The sequence below is a fragment of the Manis pentadactyla genome, chromosome 16 (genome assembly GCF_030020395.1).
Source record: "Manis pentadactyla isolate mManPen7 chromosome 16, mManPen7.hap1, whole genome shotgun sequence".
NCBI lineage: Eukaryota > Metazoa > Chordata > Mammalia > Pholidota > Manidae > Manis > Manis pentadactyla.
This window is the reverse complement of record NC_080034.1, coordinates 19657464-19679300: the sequence shown is the minus strand read 5'-3', so window position 1 is coordinate 19679300 and position 21837 is coordinate 19657464. Positions and strand designations below refer to the sequence as shown.

At 35.0% G+C, this 21837-nt stretch overlaps 1 protein-coding gene across 20 annotated transcripts in view; it reads left to right on the top strand.

Annotated features, from left to right (window-relative positions):
- Positions 1-21837, top strand: part of MLIP (muscular LMNA interacting protein) — a 256856-nt gene that overhangs the window by 134968 nt on the left and 100051 nt on the right. For 12 of the 20 annotated variants that reach the window (XM_036916348.2, XM_036916358.2, XM_036916352.2 and 9 more), the window contains 4 exons: positions 5279-5350; positions 18155-18220; positions 18304-18387; positions 18503-18562. In XM_036916348.2, the coding sequence (XP_036772243.2) occupies positions 5279-5350; positions 18155-18220; positions 18304-18387; positions 18503-18562 (282 nt within the window). The remainder of the gene's footprint in view (positions 1-5278; positions 5351-18154; positions 18221-18303; positions 18388-18502; positions 18563-21837) is intronic. The other 8 variants (XM_036916355.2, XM_036916354.2, XM_036916349.2 and 5 more) reach the window with 4 other exon arrangements.

Sequence of the window (21837 nt, the reverse complement as noted above, 5' to 3'; positions counted from 1 at the left end):
TTTTATCAAATAGTGATAATAGTAATGATGATTATAATAACTGATATCACATGCTTTCTCTGAGTCAAAAACTATCCTAGTAGCTATATAAAATTGTTAAAAATTAATTAAAACAGGCTATATCTGTTCATTTTTATGACCCTATAAGGGTAATATTGTTTTCTCCATGTTATACACCAAAAACTGAAGTTCAGTGAATAAATTGTCCAGGTCACATATCTTGTACTGGCAGAACTGACATTTATATTAATTTGAGTCTACTGATTTTTAAAGTCATATCTTATTACTATAATTTATTGTTACAAAGCAATAACTCATATTATCATTGTAGCCTGATTTGATAATTCTTATGAAGGAAATCATCATTATTATGGAATAATGATCAGAGTTATCAATTCCCATAATATTTTGGTCATTTAAAAATTTATTTTTAGAGATTATTAAATCCTTCTATTTTAAACTTTCAAAGCAAATGGGATGGAAAAATCTTATTTTTTCAATAATTCTAAACTTGAAAAATCTTACTTATCTGAGGTAAAAAATGGCCTGCCTGTTGATTCTCTTTTCAGTACATATGTGCGGTTATGGAATTTGTTTGCGGTAGATTTAAAAAAAACCAGGTGATTAAATATTACCATTTCCTGAATTTATTAACACATTTCTTAGCATACTGTTACATACTTAAATTATTCATTACCTCTGTGAAAAGTGCTTTTACTCCAGAAACTTTTTAAGTGTTTCTATCTGTGGTTCACTCTGCTTTGTTCATGTTTTGTCCTGTTTTTGGAGAACTGGAAGATGAACCCTGAAGAGCTTTTGAAAAGCCAAGTCCTTTTTTTGTCTGAAGTCAAATTTGTTGAAGAATTGGTCTTGCCCAGTTCACTTGCTACTCCCGATATTGAAGAATTTTCAGCATTTGCTTTATTTTCCTGTTTTATTTTATTTCCAGGTTAATACAATTCAAGCTTATAGAAATGCATGACAAATTTGATGAAACTTGAAAATATGAAGGATGATTGTAATTTATCTATTTTTATATATTCCTTTGAATAGAAAAAAATGTTTCTTTTCATGGGTAAAATTTATAACTTCTGCAAAAATAGTTGCTCTTTGAGACATGCTGTTCTCCGTCATATTTATTTCCTTCTTGCTTCTTGCTTTTATCTCTCCAGGTAAAAAATCAGCCTACATTTTTTTTTATTGCCAACTATTATTTGTAGGAATTGTAACTTGAGCATAAAACATTCATTAAAATGGATGCTGGGAATAGATAAATCTTATCCCTGTTTCTTTTGATGTTTGACTAGTTTTGCTTAAATTGCTAAGATTACTTTATAGATTGATAGGAGGAAATGGACAAAAGCTACAGGGTATTAAAGAACTTAGATGCTTTTTATGGATTGTTTCTTGTCTTACTCCTTCCACTGTGGTGCTAATCCGAGCACAGGGCTCTCTTTGAAGTCAAAGAGCTTCAGATTTAGACCAGCTTCACTCAGTGCCAGATCCCTAAAGGAAAGAGGTCCTGGAATACAGATGGCCATCAAATTAAAACATGAATGCTTGAAGGATATTAGTTCAAAGTTTGGGCCCTACTGTCCTTTGATATTAAAATAAATGGAACATCTACAGTATGCTGGGGTTGAATTCAAGTATAGAACATGTTTCATGTTCCTTTTTCATAGATAAAATCTTAAGGTTCTGAATCTGTTTGCATTAGTATGATTTAATTGACAAATTTTAATTTCAGGTATAGTTTCAAAATATTATTTCATATTACAATCGTGGTCCTAGACAGGATGGGCATTACCCTAAATGTTGTGCAGGGTACTCTTTGGTCAACATCTATATTGCTTGAAATGTTTTTTTCCCTTGGGAAAGACTGAATATCAGAAAAACTAATCCACAGTGTTGTACTTGGGCTCCCAATATATGTTGCCTTCACTTGTAAAATAGTTAAAAAATTTTCTCCTAGTCAGGTATCGTGGTGTTCTCTATGGGAATTTGGGGTGGCCATCACATCAAAACCTCATATATTTTCACTTACTGAAGGTGGTCTGAAACTCTTTTTTGACTATGAGGCCTCCAGTGGCATGCCTGCTCTGCCCTTAAAGCTATTTGGACATATAGCTTGTTTAGGGAATCAGGTGGGAGCTTTTTGATTTCTCATGAACTTTGATAGCTGGCATTTTATCTATAAACTCTCATCCCTTTAAAACTTCCAAGTGTGTCACATTGGAAACTTGATGGCAATAGTCTCTATGTGACTTTCTCCATTTCTGCTGATACACATGTAATCTGGGAAATGAACAATAAGGAATGTACCTCCATGAGCTAAAATAGTTCATCTGAATTCAAATAAATCACTCATTCATTCACTAAGTATATGTTGAGCACTAATGATGTACAAGGCACTTCTCAAAGTTGTGTGACTACTGCAACACATGACATTTAAAAAATGCACAGAGTTGATATTTTAGGGTGGAAGAGTAATAATACTGGCCCCCTCCAAATAAGTAAATTTTCTTGTGTGATTGGAGGTCGTGAATGGTATGGAGTGAAGTACAGCAGAGTAAGGGATGGTGTCACAAATGTATTCTGGGCAGTCTAGATAGGTTTCTTTGAGAAAGGGATGTCTCTTTTGATGATCCTTCAGAGAGCATAGTCAGGACATACCTCTGAGTCAGTAGGGTGCTTGGCAGGTACAGAGAACAGACAGGGGAGCTGGGGTGGCCAGAGGAGTGACTGAGGGGAAGCTGAGGTTGTCAGAGGGAGATGTTGTGGGAGGTCTTGTTGGCCACTGCTAAGTCTTTGATTTTTAATATGAGTAAGACAGGAAGCCATTGGAGGGTTTGAGTAGATACTTGACACAATCTTATCTATCTGGTTGCTGTGTTAAGAATAGTCTGCAAGAGGGTGTGGGGGGAAGTAAAGATACCTTAGGAGACTCCTGCAACAATCTAGGCAAGTGGTGAAGGTGGCTCTGCTGAGTGAAGGTGATGATAGTATTTCCATTTACATTTTGTAGATAGTAACAAACATTCAGCAGTCATTGAGGCCAGCCGTATGTGAAATGATAAAATAGCTGTGACTAGACACACATCTTCTTGTTTCCTTTTTGTCTTTTACTCCTATGGTCTTTTACTCTACCTCCTCCCCAAGTTCTTGGCATCTTTCTTGGGAGTCTAGATTTTTCTGAGATTCTCCCAACCCTACTATCCATTACTTCCATCTCTGTACTGGCCAATTTTGTGTTCTATCCCCATTGCTTCTCTCCAGCTAGCCTGTCCAAATGATCTTAGTAATGATTGACACTCAAGTGTCAGTGATGGACAAAAGCTTCTTTTTTCCCTTTGGGGAGTACTTGCATTTTCATTGTTGAACTAGATGGTCCCCCATATCAGTTCTGATTCTAAGATTTTATGGCATTATGTGTGCAATAATAAGATCTCTCTATAGGCTTCTCCAGCTATATTCTTTAGGGCAGTTGAGAATAGGAGAACAAACTTTAAAAATAATTATGCATCCCGATATGAGAGTCAAGAGCATACGGCAGATGACCATACAGTTGTTGAGCTGGAATGCCTGCATCTGAATCCCAGCTGTGACTTACTAGCTAGTGACCTCAGAAAAGTTACTTAGTATCTCTGTGCTTTAGTCTCTCTCTATAAAATGGATGTAATATGATATTGACCTAATATGGTATCTACCTCGGTTTGTTGTGAAAATTAAATGAGATAATACACAAAAACTTTTAGAGTGGTACCTGGCTCATAGTGATTGGGAGCTCTTGTTACTATTATTGCAACTATTATTAAAATGAAATATTCATAAGACCATCACTGAGTATCAATGATACATTTCATTATGTGTTATTTGTGTGTTTAGATATTCTTTGGGAAGAAATATTATGTTATAGAGAAGGCATGGGTACTGAACCCAGGCAGGTGTATGTTCCAAACCCATGCCTGCTCTTTATAGGCTGCGTAATCTTAGACAAGTCACCTGATATCACCACATCTCCTTTCCTAATGACTCTTCAGTTATAGGCCTTCTGTGAAATGAGATGAGGCAATGTTTCTAATTTTTCTAGTCATAAAGGTCAATGCTTTTTCCCCATGAAGATATAGCATTTCATTTTTGAGTCCTTATCCAAATATTGTTGTTGTCTGGGGACCATACCAGTCAGCATAGAGTCAATATAGAAACTCAGAACTTGAAGAGACCTGAGACATCTCCAGGCCTGACATTTTGTTTTCTTTCTACTTCAACCTCTTTCTGAGTAAAATGAATGCTTGCCTTACCTTGCGCACAACAGTTTAACGAAGGTTCCATTGCATCCATAAAACTCAGGGTTTTATTTTATTTGATTACCCTGTCTTCTTCTATAGACCATTTGGTCTGCTTTCCAGGGGACTATGACAGCTTGGATCTCTGTGCCAATTTCCTGCTGGCTCTGGGCCACTGGAAAACCACCTGAAACAGGGGCTTTTGAAGTGAGAAGAGCCTTAAACAGATTGGAATCCAGAGCAATATCAAAAGGGAATTTTTGTTGATGCATATATCCTAATTTCTACAACTTTCTCATGCTCAACTTTCTACCCCAAATACTCCATGACACTACTCTGGGTTTTACATAAAACTCAGAATGTTTTATCGCTTGATTCATTAATATCACTGTATTAGAAAGTGCAGGAGATGCTGAAGTTTAAAAAATAAATTTAAGATCAAGAGCTTCGCCTTCTAGTTTTTCCATTACGGAGTTAAGTTGCTGATATTAATTTTATTCAAAATATGCTGCTAAATTTTATGTATTCTGATCTTTGTTTTTATGAATGATGCAAAAGACTGTATCAAGAGTTCAATTACATTTATTTGTTAATTATGACACTAAAAAAGAACCACTTTCCTTTGAGAATCATGCAAAAAAAAATATCCTACATTTATAGAATAGTACTCCTATGAGGGAATGCTGTTCAAAGTTATATACAGAAATTTGTATATAACTTTGTAAAAATGGTGTTTTTGAGTTCTGCAATTGGATCGCACATAATTGCCCATAATCCCTCAGCTGACATTTTACCGTGATATTTCTTTGCTTCTCATTCTAATACATTAACATGGTGAGCTAATTTTTTCTGCCAAAAACGAGTTGTTCAAGCATAATAGCTGTTTTCTTCATTTGACAACATGTCATTTAACTTGGTAGAACTAGTCTAAAATTATATCATATTCTTTTCCCTTTTCATCTTCACTCTTGCTTTCTGGTTACCCATTCTAGCAATACAAGACCAAGTCAAGCTACAAGGCTTTTGCTGCAATCCCTACAAACACATTGCTTTTGGAACAGAAGGTCAGTGTTGGCTCAAAAGTAGAAGGAATGTTACGTTTCTAATGTCGTTTTGGTTTTGTTTTCTAAAATGTCTGTTTTTAAAGTTCTGCCTTTTCTAAAGTAAAATGCTGCTCTTAGTTTAGGATGCATAATGTAAATCTGACGAAAGCATCTTGGTAAGTGGATTTGGAGACATTATTGATTTAATCACAAGGGCCTAGATAGGAGCTAGGGTTGTCCAGTCCACTCTCAAGCAGCCCTGGGAAACTTGATTCAGGTTTGGGTAGAACCCTGTCCTTTGGAAGTTTAAATGGTTGTTACATTCAGGAGCTTTTACCTCTTCACATTGACCAAAGGAGTAGAGACAAAATGAGTTTACATGTGGGCAGCTGACCACTTTTGGTAAAGACTTGGTGATTAATAGTGGCTTCCATAGGGGTAAAAACCTATTAGCTGGGTTTCCAATTTAGCCCCTTAGATTCCACCATGAGCTCAACTTTCTGTGCCATTATCGGATCCAGCCACTGGTCCTACCTCCAGAATTACATATGTTCAGATGAAGGCTGAGAGGAGGATCATATCAGAATTGAAGTGAAATCAATTACAGTCTATGTAATGATTCATTTCATATCTTATTTTTATGATATTTATTTAGGCAATATATCTCTTAGTGCATTAAGCCCATTTTTTTTTCCGTGTAATTATTGTGTTTCAAATACTGTTATTATCATTTGTCAAAACGTCAGTATTTGCCAGCCAGGTGGTATTTTGGCTACCTGTTTATGAATCTACATTCATGTTATTTTAGACTGATCTGGGGTATAAAATCTTTTATGATCTCTTACCTAAAAACTAGACATTGCTTGTGGGAAATGCTGAGGAACCTATAGGCAAACATTAGTGGGCAGTATCTCTTATATCATATATCTCTGATAATTAATTTCATATTATCTGCTTGTGGTCCAGAATTTATGATCTATATGTCTGAGTGTTTTGAACTGGGGGCGGGGAGTGTCATTTGACTGCTATGGAGATCTGCAGCTTTTTCTGTAGTTTCTGTTCTAAATCTCTACCTTTTGTAGCTCGTTAAAAGATGAGATGGACCCAAAACACAGATTTCAGGAACCACTTTTGTCAGTCGCACCTCATGCTGTTGTCTAGGGTTATTCACTGAGTCACGGTGGGAATGTTGTCACCCCACAGACCCTCTGCCTATTTTAGATGGACATTTCTGAAGTCTGGACACAAGTGTCCACCTTTGCAGAAATGGGAAAAACTCCTCTCAGCAGCCAGAGCAGAGATGGGGTGCTTTCTGTGTCATGGCGTCTTTCTGTCATGCGTCTCTCACCTAACCTAGCATATTCTCCTGCACCTGTGTGGCACCACTATATTAATTATCTCCTTATAAAACACCAGTTTTTGAAAGACATTTGTAAGATAAGGCTAGATGCCATTGGTCCCAGAATCTTTGTTTCCCAGCTCTCTGCTCATGCAATTAAATGGATTTTAGAGCTTGAAATCTAGTAGGGATGCAAAATCAAGAAGCAGTAGCTTTTTTTCCGGTGTCATCACAAGCCCATTTGATGGGCGTGGATGGTGGCATCACTTGCGTTGAGCCCAATGCAAGTTTATGTGAGAGAGGTTTTGTGTTTTTAATTTTGGATAAAACATACTCTATAGGAAAATTATCATTTTTATTTTTAGTACAACAAAATGGAAATATGATGATGCAATTTAAAACAATGTTATTCTAGGGAGGATTGATTATTATATAAACACTGGAGTAGGTGTCTCTTGGTTTATCTCTTGGTTAAGATAGACTGTTTTTAGACTGTAAGTATTTGAATTGTTTGAAGGTCACAAGATATGATGTGATCTTTTTTTTTTAAGAGCCTTTGTACAATCCACATGTTTTTTTTGGCTGCCTGTCCCATTATGCATTCCTCAATAAGGATTTTACTTTGTAAGATTTTTTTAAATAACAAAAGCTGGATCCCAAGATTTTATGAGTTTATTTCCATTTTCACTAATTTTTCTCAAATGGTGATTGCGCTTCTCCTTTCATGGTTGTAGTAAAAAAAAAAAACCCCAAAAAACCTGATAATTGAGGCCTTCTTATTCATCTGTTTATTCCATAGACCTCATTCTATGCCACTGAAATCACAGGGATTTATTTCTGAAATGAGTGGGAAAATTAAGACTATAATCATCAGAAACTCATCTCTTTTGGGAAGAATTAACATTTTGGAATATTTAACATCAAAGAAGCTTTTCTGAGATCCCTTTCATGTCACACAGAACAGCACAATTGAGGGGTAGGCTGACACATTCTCCTGATAACATCCTGCTGGGGTCTATGCCATGGACTGTGTCACAGACCAAACTGATATATTTAATCCAAATCTTAGGAAGCTCAACAATTAATTCTCTCCCCCATCCAGATTAAACTCATGGTTGATGGTGTTTTATACCACATTATGTTTTTTTAGCATATAGTATAATTAATGAGAAAGCAGAATCACTTAAAAAAAGAATATGATTTTTTAAAAGCACGATTTTCTCCACGATTTTTAAAAGGTATTTTCTACAGGCATCCCTTCCAATCAGACATTAAGCTATCATTGAATCACTGGATTGGTTTCAGCCTTAATCACCTGTAGATGAAGCCCATAAGTTTCAAAAGAGTACTTTTTTCTGGTGGAGGACTCGAGGTGTCTGGTATTTTGTTCTGTAATTTATTGTCTGCGTCAAAACTTAAATTTATAGTTTATTCTGTATTCTATCATTTCTTCCCCCTATGAATGCTTGAGAGGGAAGCCTTTTTAGCTTTAGTCTTAACTAAGGCTTTATAGGAAGAGAGCAATATGAGACATCACATTTTAATGTGTTCCTTCAGGGTTTTTGGCTTATCTCCTGCCAATAATCATGTTCCGCAAGATAGAGATGAGGGTGAAATACAAGTGATTATAAAACAGGAACAAAGTAATCAGATCAACTCACATTTGTCACTGCCCATGGACCTTATTACAGTATGTCCAACAATAAGTTGAACTTTGTAGGGGAAATATTTGTGATATGGACATTTTTTCTTATTTTTGATGTGTGTACTGCCGTGCTTTTCTGAGTGTTAAAGGTCTCTTTCTTTCTACTTTTTCTTATTATTATCTGAGTCTGATTGCAATAGATAAAAAGTTAAAATTAAATTGAAGGGTGCATATTAGCATTGTAAATAAATGGATTATTTTTATTGTGCAATTATATTAAGGGAAAGGCAGATGAAGGGAGAAATATTTCCACAAACTCAAACAATAAGTGTCTTTATTGTCTCTCAAGTGATTACTATTTATTTCTCCATGAAAGTATACATTTTTTTCCTCTTGGAAGGAATTTCACTTTTCTGTTCCTTTCCTCACAAATACTCCTCAGGATAAAATCAAGGCCAGGGCTAGGTACTGTTTTCCAACAAATGGCATCACACCAAATGGCATTATTATATGCCATTTAAATCACATTTAATTCAGAAGCTATGTGTATTCAAAAGAGGAATTCTAAAGTTGCTCAATTTTATAAATAGTATACATAAATTATAGGACTGGTTACTTAAGTGAAAGTTTTGGGATAAAAATTATTTTATTGTTCCTGGTGGAAGATAAAGAATAGCCATTTTGAAGATAATAGTAAAAAGTGTGCTACAAAAATAGAAAGGGAAAGATTTGATGTGTCTTGTCAGTTGTCAAATCAATTTATTCTAAATTGCTAGCTTAATTTTTTAAAACATGAGTTGGTAAACTCCAATCTGATTAAACATATGTCTTTGGGTGAGAATAGTTTAAGATCTCTGCATGTCTCAAAATTTTAACAAAATCTGGTTGCTAACTTAGCATATGGCCTATTCTAGAGAGACATCTCTTAGTTCAGATTAGTGCAAGAAATGAATGTGTTCCCAATTTCTTTAGCCATGGAAAAGTGCCCAGGACCCAAATCTATAGTAATTGGATCTCAGGGAGCTGTCTACTTGCACGTTTCTTTTAAAGGACTTGCCAAACCATATTTAATTATACATATTAATTAGATGTATATAACTATATATAATTAAAAATTATCTTTTTAATCTTACCATGAGCAAAGATATAATCTTTTTGTTAAATGTTCATTAAATGAATTAATTTAGTTTGAAACGGGTAGGTTTCAAGAATTTCCAATTTTATTCCATAGGACTTTATGGCAAATTTTTGTTTATAGGATTATAAAAATAAGGGGCCCTGGCATTTGAAAACTGGGACAATGATAATTAAAAGTCTTCCTTTAGGGTAGAATAAGTCTCCTCAATTCTATTTCCATGGAAAGATATAAATGACACTGTGGTATAAGAGAAGTAATTTGGTTTTAGACTTGTTACTTTTAATAATTAGAGAATAAAATCACAATGCTGTTGTATTGAGTTCTCCAGTGTATCAGACACAGCTAAATGCTTTACTATCCTCACAACTTTGTGCAGATTGTGGTGCTCAAAGATTCCAAGTAAATTCCCCATAACAGTAGAGATAGTAAATATCCTCAAGTGAGATCTGATTATTCCCCAGCCTTCCCCTGCTTACTATGCAGCTATGACATCCGCTGGCTAAAGGGAAATATTGAGCAAGAGATGATTTTGGATCCCTGTAAACAGTGCTTTTCTCATTACTTGCTAAAATATTTAAATCCTCATTAAATTAGAGCAACACAAGTGTTTTTTTTAAGAAAAAATTAAGGACCAATTAAAGGGAGTTGGAAATGAGTTAGCTCTGAGAAGACTTGAGTGAGTGAGGGATTAGAATGGAGGAGGTGCTGGCTGGAAATCATGGACACCCTTCTGATATCCTGGATTAAATGAAGGAAACGTATGGAATCTTCTGTCATTAAGTCCTGAGGAGTGAGTTTGAAAATATTTGTAATGGGTTGCAAAAACTCCCTTTCTTTGTGTGGGATGAGCAGATGTTTCACCTTCCAGAGACTTGGGGATTAGAAAGACCAAGTAGATTTCCTCAATTCTTGAAAATTTTTAAACCAATGATGTGAAAATAATCTAATGATAAATATTCCTTTATCTCTAAAGAAGCTGTATGTTAATATATCTGGACTCCCCTTTGACTTAGTGTACATACTCCCTTTTACTTCTGATCTGAATTCTTTTCAGATCTGAATCTCCAACTAGATTATCAAAATGAGATTTATTTTGGTGAGACTATCTCCAATCCTACTTTGGTGAGACTATCTCCAATCCTACATATGGTTTTGTATTAAAGCCTGAAAAACAAGCTAGGTTTTGTAGTCCTCAAAGGAGTTATTCTATCAAACAGCTGGTCAGATTAACAAAGTACAGGGACATTTAGGTTTAGCATGAATCATTTGGTGGTGGTGATGGGGGGGGAGTGTGTGGTTAATTTGATCATTACTAAAATACAATAGCTCACCCATGAAATTTTTGAAATCCAATCCAGTTAGACAGTCTAGGCATCACAAAATGTTTACAAGCTCTTATAGATTATTCTTCCTTTCAAAGCAGTTTAGTTTCTAACTCTATTTAGAGTATAACTAATTCATTCTGTCTTCAGATTTCTAGAACTTAATCCTTTTTCCAAAGAGAGCAGGTTAGACCAATTCAGTATATCTGATGTAAAAGTATTTGTAATTCCATCAACGACTTCCTTCTGGGTAGAGAGCACCTATTACAATTTATTGGCATATATATATACCTGTAAGGATTCGGATTTACAATGCTTGATCATAATCCTTTGATTCTAAACTATAATACAGTGCTGATTTCAGAAACTAATTTTTTAAAAAGTCAGATTTACTCTATCTCTTTTCAAAAACTGGGCTTCAAAATTACCTGTTCTGAGCAAAATACAACCACTTTTGATAATATTGGTGATATATTAGTTAATACTCTTTAAAATGGGATTCAAAGCATGTCCCATTTATGCCTCACTTGGCTATAGTCCAGTTTGGTTGAAAATACATTTTTAGTAAAAATCTTTTATTGGAAAATATTCTGAAAGCACTTCACTCAAAATGAGTAAATCTAAAGAAACATCAATATAATCCTGCTGCCTAATTGTCAAAAAGCAATCTATGGTCAGACTACTTGTTCATGGAGATGTAGTATATTTTCTTTTAATACATTTTTGTACTACAGAGAAAAATACCCTTATTTTTATGGCTGCTAGAAGGACTGGATCAAGATGATACATCTGACAAATAACTCGTCAGTAGAAAAAAGAAAACAATTCTATTAAATTTCAAGGCTATTTAAACTCAGAATAATCTCTCTTCCAAATTTAATTTAAATGCAGTCTAAGTATTGCCCCAATTTCACAGTTTCAGCATTACTGACCTAATACCAGTTATCTTCCTTAATTTTCCAAGGTTTTGAGTAAATAGATTTTTCAGTCTTTGAGCAAATTTCAATATTTAAAATATTCTAATGAAAGTTGAGCTTGCCTGTAATAAACTCCCACAGAGTAACAAAGATATTAACCATATTTGATTTTGGCTGAAAAATATCCATGCTCAGATCTTTGATGGTAAATAAATTTAATTGAAATATGGGAAGTAATTTGTTAATTTAAAACATATTCAGAGTTTATATAACTTCTCTATTCTACTGAGGAGTATTAAAATCATATTTCTATGATTCATTTATTCATTTAACTTCATTTATGTATAAATCAACCCTTTCAATTCATCCTAAGACCTTTACTAACCACGCATTATATTCTTTGTCCTGGGGCTACAAAGATTAAAACCATGTTTTTCTGGTGGTAATAATAGGACAACTATACAGATGTAGTTGAAACATGATTATGATACAATATGCTCAGTATGTACAAAGTAATATGGTGCCCCAAGGGAGAAGTGACACACTGCCTGGTAAGGGCCAAAAAAATAAAACAATATAAGGGAGTTTGGTTATGATCTTTAGGATGAGAAGGAATTCTCTAAGTGAGCTCCAATTAGTGGAAAGGTCATCTAGGCAGAGTTAATAACATGTAGTTAAGAGGTCACCACAAGTTCAAAAAACTCACATAGTTCTTTGTGGTTGAAGAACAGGTGCACATACAGAGCAGACAGAAGATATGGTTGGAGAGGTAAAGACGGGCTGGACCAAATGTCTCTCCTCAGGAGGTTGTTCTTAGTCTTGGTCATCAATTTCTGACCTTATTCTTCTCTATAATTATTATTATAGTTAGAGGCCATGTGTCGTGTAAAGCTTAAAATGAAGGCCCAGTATTTTGTGCTGCCTTGAGATCTGGTGCAATTAGACTGGCCCCTAATGGCCTAACTGTGAGTCCTCCTCCCTGCTCTTCTCCCACAAAAACGGTCCCCTTGCCCTCCTTATCAAAGTGATCAAGAGTAGTTCCTGCTTATCCAAAAAGAAGAATCACATCCTTCTGCGGAACCAGAGGCTGCCTCACGCTGCATCCCTACATGCCCGGTTCTGCATGCTTGTCCTGGGCACAACCCTTCTGAGGCCCTGCACCGCATGCAGTGTTCTCTTCCCCTGGGCTGTGACTAATAAACTGGTGTTGGTTTCATCTGCCAAATGTCAGGTGTCATGTTTTTTGCCATCCCCATAATGGTAGAGTGGGAACCCTCCTTCTTCCCTTCACCAACAGGGTAAAAGGGAGATAACTAAGACACCGTGCCAGGGAGAAAATTAAACTGTCTGAACACCAGGATAACTCGAATTATCTTTATGGAATGTTCTATTCTTTGCTATCCATTACTCACAATTAATTGTAAGTTTAGAAGATAAAGGAAGAAAGCAAAAGAGATTTTTTTTATGGTAAGAAAGAAGCAATCTCAAGTGTTTCTATTAGGCTATCATAGCCAATGTTTTATATTTTATTACTCAATACAGAGAAGTGGATTTTTGGGGCAAAAATTTTCCAGACAATGTATTCCTTCATGAATTATCGAAATGAGAGGATGGTAGAGTTTTATTTTTTGGACATCACTTTTCTGAATACTTAGGGCTATATCCCATGACAATATGACAACTCCAGCATCTGGACATGGTGCCTGTTGGTGAAAGTTAGTGTTTCTGGACCTTTTATATCATAGCTCTGTAAAAGGAGGAAAATTGAGTCTGGTGAACAATTGATTCCATGGTTCCATGGCTGGTGTGACAACTTTGGTCAGTATATAATTATATCACAGTGATAACAAAGAAATGAGGAATAGAAGGTAAATATGAATAAGAGAACAGGGTAGCCTATAATTCTAAAAAGTTAGATATAAGATATGGTAATAGAGAACTGAATCTTTTTTAGTATGTTTGTTTATACACCTACTGGAACTTATACCCTGAGGTGATTATTTTTTTCTCCTGAAGTAACTAAATTTAGGGACTAGCCACTTATTCCCATTAGTCTGCAATCATTTGTCCCATGTCTAGGGGTCTCTTTTGTAATTGCTTTTGGAACTCATGATACACAGTTTGTGAAAACCTCAATGTGGTAGATAGCTAAACTTAGAAATTGGATGGGAATTGGATATCTTGCAACACACCCTGCCTTAAAATGCCTAGGACTGAAGATCTAAATGAAACAAACATGTTTAGGAAAGGTTGAATCACATAGATATGCTATATTTCTAAGTATGTTTTGGTTTCATACAGAAATTTCATGTGGTTCAGCCAAAATATAAAACTGAACTCATAAAAAAGGAGGGGGCATCTCCAAGGGCCAAATGCCAAAAGCAAGCTGAAATCCAGAATGCTTGGTTGTTCTGAAGGAATTACACTCACTAATCATGGCGACTTACTGTCAACTTGGTGAAGGGAAGAGAACTGAGTGAGATGAAGAACTAGAATTTCCTCCTCATCATAAAGACAGGAGCTTGTAAGGATTACATACTAGATTACAAGATGATAGGGAAAAAATTGTAAAGGGAAAATCACAACCAAACTTTTTTGTATCAGTCTGGGCTCAGGCAAACAAAAAAGACAAGCTTTAACAAAAAACCTACCCTGAAGTGGGTTTGAGATTTGAATTTACACCATCTTCTGAAATTTTATACTGAAAAATGAAAATGAAATGAGTTTGCCTCACTCTGCTTCTAGAAATAGAGGAGTGGCTTTTATTGGGGCAATTCTTTTGCAGATAACAATGATAAACTGGGCAAAATTAAATATTAATCATCTAAATGTACTGGAGAGTGACCAAGAGCAGGTAGAAAATGTTGCAGAGTCAATGTTTATAAAAAGAAAGAAAATGACATTGAGTGTTTTTCTAGGTTTTGTGGGCTTTTTATCTAAGGGTAACCCCTTGTCTGTTTGCCGTGGAGCAGCTACAACTCAGAAAGGAAACCCTGCACGTTTACTGGATGAAGAATCAAAGCATAGAATGTAAAGTCACACAGGACCTGGACAAGGAGAGGAGAGTCCAGGAATCCAGGAAAGAGAGAGTGAGAGCAGGGGAGCCCCAATGCTGCATGTAAACTCTGCCAAATGTCTGCATGACCATCAGATTACACATGCGTCTATTAAGCTTGGCTAAGAATAAAATCACTGAATAGAGATTTCAGCATCTGCTGACCATCAGGGAGACAAAGGAACTGCTGCTAACACTAAACAATAATGACAACAACAACAAAAATACTCTTCAGGGACCATAACAGAATTTCGAGTCTTTAATACATATTCAAAAATCCAGGCTACAATTCAGAATTTCTAGACATACAAAAAAACAGGATACTCTAAACCATAGGTGGAGAGAAAATATAATTCACAGAAATTGACTCAAAGACATTCCAGATATTGTAATTATGTAGGAAGGATTTTAAAGCTGTTGTTATAACTATGCTCAAGACTGTAAAGGAAAATATGCTCATAATGAACTAACAGATAGGAATTCTCAGCACAAAAATAGAAACTATAACATAAAATCAAATGGAAATTCTAGAGTCCAAAAATAAAATATTGGAGTCAGAACATTCACTGGATTGATTTAAGATAAAATTTAAGATGCAGATGAATCAGTGAACTTGAAGATAGAGTGTTAGATATTACCTCGTCTGAAAAATAGGAGAAAAATGGCTAAAAAGAACAGAGCTCTAGTGACCTGTGGGATAATGTAAGAATGTAATTGGAGTTTCAGAAGAGGAGGAAGAGAGAGAGAATGGAGCAGAAAAATATTTGAAGAACTAATAGCCAAAAATTTTTCAGATTTGGTAAAAATTATAAATGTAGACTTTCAAGAAGCTCAGATAGTCCCAAAAATGTTTAATTTATGGAAAATCATGCCTAGGCACATTACAATCAAACTTTTAAAAATAAAACTTGAATAGAAAATACTGAAAGCAGAGAAAAATCATACATTACATACAGAGGAACAATACCATGATAGCAAGTTCTCATCAGAAACAGTGGGGGCTGGAAGACAATAGATGTTTAAACATGAATGGGATATTTACAAAAACCGATCATGTCTTATGCCATAAAACTTCAGCTACATAGGAAATTACTGTTATGATGAAGAAGAGGTTCTCTGCCCATAATATAGCCAAATTAGTAATTAAAAATTGGGAAAAAATCCTCATATTTTTAAAAATTAGAAAGAAAAACTACTTTTAAATAACCCATGGATCTGAGAAAGCTCCATGGAAAATTTTAAAGATGTATTTAGAATTTAGGGACAATGACCTCAATGTCATAACTTATAGAACACAATGAAAGGGGTACTTTGAGGAAAAATAGGATGACACAAATGTAGAAGGAAAGGCAACTGTTAAGCTGTAAACAGAAATTACTGAAATGGAATGTGGATATACCAAAGAAGATCAAACCAGAATTAAGAGATTGTAAACTGATCATTCTCTAGAGAAATGGATTTTTTAAGAAGTAGGTAGACACAAATAAGTACTAGAAATGATAAAGGAAAGGGACCAAGCTGGTGACAAAGAGACTCCTGAGCTTCTGTCTTACCAGAGACACACCCAGTGTGAAGCTGTTCCCACTAAGAGAAATCCAGAACTATTCGAGTGACTCCTATACATTGGGTGAATGAGGAAATCAAACTGGGGAGGGAGGCTGACGCACTCTCTGCCCCTGGCAGAGCACCATGCAATTGGGAGAGAACCTCACATTCCAGCATCTCCATAAGGCATGAAAGGTTGAGACCACGTCTAGCACCCAACTTTTAAGACTCCCACCCAAGGGGATGACTTTTTCTTCTTCTTCTTTTTTTTTTTTAACAACATGATGACTTCTTAGTTTAAGGAAAAATGCTGCAATGAAAACTTCTGTGTGTTATCAAAAGACAACATCATAATCATGAAAAGGGAAGCCGAGACTGGGAGAAATTTGTATCACATGTAATTGACAAGTCCTTGGTATCCACATAATATAAAAATTTCCAACAAGTAAATAAAAACAGACTACTCAATAGAAAAATGAGTGAATACATGAAAGAAAACATGAATAACCAGTAAATGTATGGAAGATGTCCACCTTCAAAAGTTATTAGGGAAATGTGACCTAAAGCCAAAGTGAGACATTTCAGGATGCTCTATCTGAAAGCGGTATATCAGGATGTTAACATTTTTTAAAGGCTGGAAAAATAAATTTTCATTTATTGCTATTATGAGTGTGATATTATACTAGTGTTTTAAAGAACAATATCTGATAAAGTGACTATCCACAATTATACTAGTAAGTAGTTCTTTAATCTTAAAGTATAAATAAGTGTGTATAAAGAACCACATGCAAGGATAGCTGTTACAGTTTTTAGTAGTGAAAATAAGGGAACCCTAAATATCCAGACATAGAAGAAACTATCTGTTTTGTTGTGGAATATGCATACTGTGGGATGTAATGTAGAGGCGAAATGACTGAATAAATAGCTATGGAAGAAAATAAAGAGGGCAGGAGGAAACTTTCTGAGATGGACAGATATGCTTATGGCACAGATTGTGGAGGTCGTTTTATGGATGTGTACTTATTTCCAAGCTCATGAACTGCATACATTAAATAAGTACAGGCACTTGTACATCAATCATTCCTTGATAAAGTGGTTTAAAACAAACAACAAAAACCAAGTATAGTAAGTTCCAGAATCATACATTATACTTGCATGAAATTAGAAGAATTGTAGAAAATAAATTTACATATTGTTTAGTGATATATATATATAAAATTAAAGATATGGTAATAAACATAAAATTAATCAGGAGGGTTACTTGTCATGTGGAGGGAGAAAAAAGAAGCAAAGGAGGAATAGATATTGGCTTCTATTGTTTTGTAATCCTTCTTATTCTCAATAGATTTCAAGGGTGTTATTTTGTTTTTTCCATTTATATACCTGAAATACATCATAATCAATGAGTGTGTTTCAAAATAGTTAAATGTCGTCTGAGGCTAAGTCTGATGAATAGATAGCCAAGACTTTTTGTATATAAATGATTAAAAGTGAGGCAAGACTTTTTCTTGTGTGTGCATGTTTCTTGTAAACTGATCCTGAAGTACTTCCTCAAAAAGAGTTTTGTACTGTTTTGAGAAATGGCTATATCATTGTTATTTTTGATATTGAACATTGATGTTCAAAAGCTCAATCTCCTTTCTTTATTCCAATACCTTATATTGGAGATACTAATTCCATAGCAGAAACTCGACAAATGTAGAAAATGCCTCCTTGTCAGAGACCAGCTCATCAAATCTTTCAAAGACTTTTTTTTTTCCCTTCGAAATATTGAGATAGACAGGGCTTTCCTTGAAGAGACTTTTCTAGTACATTTATATTTGACTAACAGCTTCACATGAGAGCTATTTCATTTATCACTTAGGCACTTGATGGACCCGCCAAGACTGAATGTTTCTCCAGGGACAGCACATTAGACCCACCGCTTGAGGTAATGACTTGAGATCACCCCTGCTTTGGAAATGTAATGCCAAAACTCATTGCTAACTCAGTACCTGGTTTCAATTCTTCCAGTTGTGTTTCCCTGCACAGCTCAGGCAGCAAACTGAAGAGCTCTGTGCTACCATTGATAAGGTCTTACAGGATTCCTTGTCTATGGTAATGCCTTAGACTAGAACATGCAATTCAAACATTTGCTTCGCTTCTCTTCATTTCCCTCTACTTGAGTATGGTGTATCACAGGCTTGTCCTTTTTTTTTTTCTCCCTCCCCAGCATTCTTCTGATTCTCCTTCAAGTTCCCCACAGACACTGTTGGGTTCTGACACAGTCAAAGTATGTATATATTTAATATAATTTACTGAATCTTAAGAGTTACTCAATCAATGATTTTTAAACTCCAGGTCAAGGCTCAATAGTGAATTAGGAAATTAATTCAGTGGGTAGCAACCAGCAATATTTTTTGTTACAAACAACATTTTAAAAATAGAATAGTAAGAATGTAAAATGTCAGGTTCTATACCAGTTAGGAAGTATTGCTGACATTTGTGTTCCAGTGTTTGCATGTACATAAACAGGTATGCATGGACAGGGCTGCAAATAAAATCTATTTCTGTGGGTCAAGTTCAGAACAGTTTGAAAGCCAGTGTATTAGATTATGTTGTTATATGTGGGAGTTTTAAGAAGCTATATGGTATTGCATGTAGAATTTATGGCTTAGTCTCATCTCAACACATAGCTTCAGTAGTTAGGTAATTCACAGCCACTTTGAATAGCAGAAGTGGAAAATGAAGTGAACTGAAGTAGCATTAGTCTAAGAGCTTTAGCACAAGTATTAGTTCTGGAAGGTTTTTTTGTTTTTGTTTGGATTGTTTTTCATTGTTCTGTGACTTAGACAGAAACCTGGATATTTTAGATGTTAGGGTGCTACTGAAGTATTAATTATTGACTATATTTAAATATATCCTTCTGATAACATAGCCACTTTCATTTGTTGGGATAAAATACTACATTTCTCCAAATCATTTTTTTCTGATGCTTAAGACAGATTTACTCATCAAAATGTCAAAATGTTGTGGTTTTTCCTTTATCTATAACTGTTAGGTATTTTTGTTAGCCTATTTTCTCAGAATTAGTAGGAATACTTTTTGCATGTCCTTTTAAAAAATTGGACATTGTGTGTATGAAGTAGGTTTTAAAATGTGCAGAATCACTTATAACTAGATGAGTAATCCTAATTTTCAGTTGGAGCATTATAGTTTTGTCCATTAAAAATGACACTGGAACCCAGTGACCAATAAGTGTCAATATTAAGAAATTATATTTTAGAGAGGACATGTAAATGGATAATTGTAGTTTCTATATTTGTTATCTATTTGCATATTCTTTAAGTCTTTTAATTTAAAAATATAAAACTGTTTGATTTGTCAGATACTGTATATATTTTTTAATGTTTTTTTCTTATTTAATTTTTTTGGCATATAAAAATACCATATATTACATTAGATATAATAGGAATAGGACTTAAGTAGTAATATGTGAATAATAATCTATGTTATTGATTTGTTTAAAAAATATTTAATGCTAATAGTGCTAAAAAATATTATTCTAGGTCACTAAATTTAAGGTAATTATTTCATTCAACAACTATGTATTTAGTGCCTACTGTGGGCCGGGTCTGTGAGGCAGCAGGGGGATAACTGTGAGCAGACCGAGTAACCTAATGGGCACACCTTGGATGCAGTGACCAGAAAGCAGAATTCAAACGAAGACCAAAGATGGAAAGGTTCAGACTCCAGGAAGATCAGCAGAATAGCTTTCAGACAGAGGAGCAGGCAAATGCAGCTTTGTCTGTAGGAAGACGAGGGTCAGAGTGGTTGCAGTATGATGAGGCAGGGGTGGAGGGTACAAAGCAAGGTCGAGAAGGTGCAAGAAGAGCAATGATTTAGATACTTCTCTGCCATGGCATGAAGCTTGGATTCCAAGGAAAATGGGACGATATCAGAGGGGGGTTGTGATAACAGGAAACTGTTGAAAAGATCGTGATGGTTGAAAAGATCAGGAGGCTGGAGTGCATGCTTTGTGAGAGGGGCCATCAGGGATGGTGGCCTGTACAGGATGGTTTCAGAGTTGCTCAACAGAAGCAGGTGAGTTTGAAAGATATTTCAGGCTTGCTGTGGGTATGGATGTAAGTAGTACGGGAGAGAAGAGTCCTGGATGAGCTCCAGATCTCTGCCTTGAGCACAGACAACCACGAAGGAGGCGCAGTGTGGTGAAGGGAAGAGGGTAATGTTAGCTTTCGACAAAGTATGTGAGTTCTGAATCTGGGGGGCCTTAAGCCTGTTTGTCTGGAGCTAGTAGGAGAGATCTGGAGATGAGCAGCACACTGATGTCATCAGCATCCTGTGCAGAGCTCCAAGGGACAAAACATTGCTGGTCTAGCAAGGGAGGTAGAAGGGGAGCCGGCAGAGCAGAATGGAAAGCCCACTGAGTGGGGCGACTGTGAGAGCGGTGTAGCAGCATGGAGGCTACCAGAAGAGAGAGCTCAAGAGAATACAATCATGGTGATTGCTGTCCGGAAGAGGAGAAAGAGAAGGTTAGGTTTATTAGGTGTTTTTTACGTTTTATTTGTTTAATTTTGAAACTATATTGCTGTTGCTTATATATTGATATTCATTCTAATATTTTTGATTTTTAAAGCCTTTATTAGCCTATATAATCTTTTGAACCTAAGGTGATTCTTTTTAGTCCAGTATGAAAATAGTGACCTTAAATAAGTAATATTTATATATAATTCTTAATTCATGTTTTCCTCAGTTTATCTTATATTACCTTTTTCTTTGAACTAATTTTTTATTAATTTCTAATTATTCTTATTACTTTAAAAAATATTTTTGTACCCTTTTGCCTAATTATCTTCAGAACAACATATCTCTGGACATAACTCTTATATTCAAGTAGGGATTCTGTTTATCTGGGGCCTTAAGCCATTTACATTTACTGTAATTCTTGTTGTATTAGGACTGATTTCTGCTATCTTATTTTATATTTTATATTGAAAATGTTTTCTTTTTGGGCTTTCCTGCTTTCCGTTCAGTATTTTTACATATACTGGTTTGAAATTTTTGAAAAGTTTATAAATTTTACCTTTTTTTGTTACTACTATGGTTACACATAAATTATTAGACAAAATAATTATTTTTATTTTCTATCAGTTTTAAAGCTTACAAATACCTTTGTCTAAATTAGGTAAAGCTATAGCACTTTATAGCTTTCACTTGTTTTTAATTAATATAGATTTACACACAAATACATACGTACATACATATGTATACTTACATATACATAGATATAATTCTTTTACTTTCATTTCTGAATATTTATGGTTATATTTTTATTGATCTCTTTTTCACTTAGATATTTGTTCTTTATTTAGATCTTTATTTCTCATACATTTGTAACTTTCTCCTGGATTTATTTTTCTTCTTGTTGGTATCTTACTGAATATTATATTCAATAAGTTCTTTGTGTATTGATTCTATGGCCTGTGTCCCTGAGACTATCTCTATTTTTCCCTTTCATCTAAATTATAGTTTTGCTGGACATAAAAT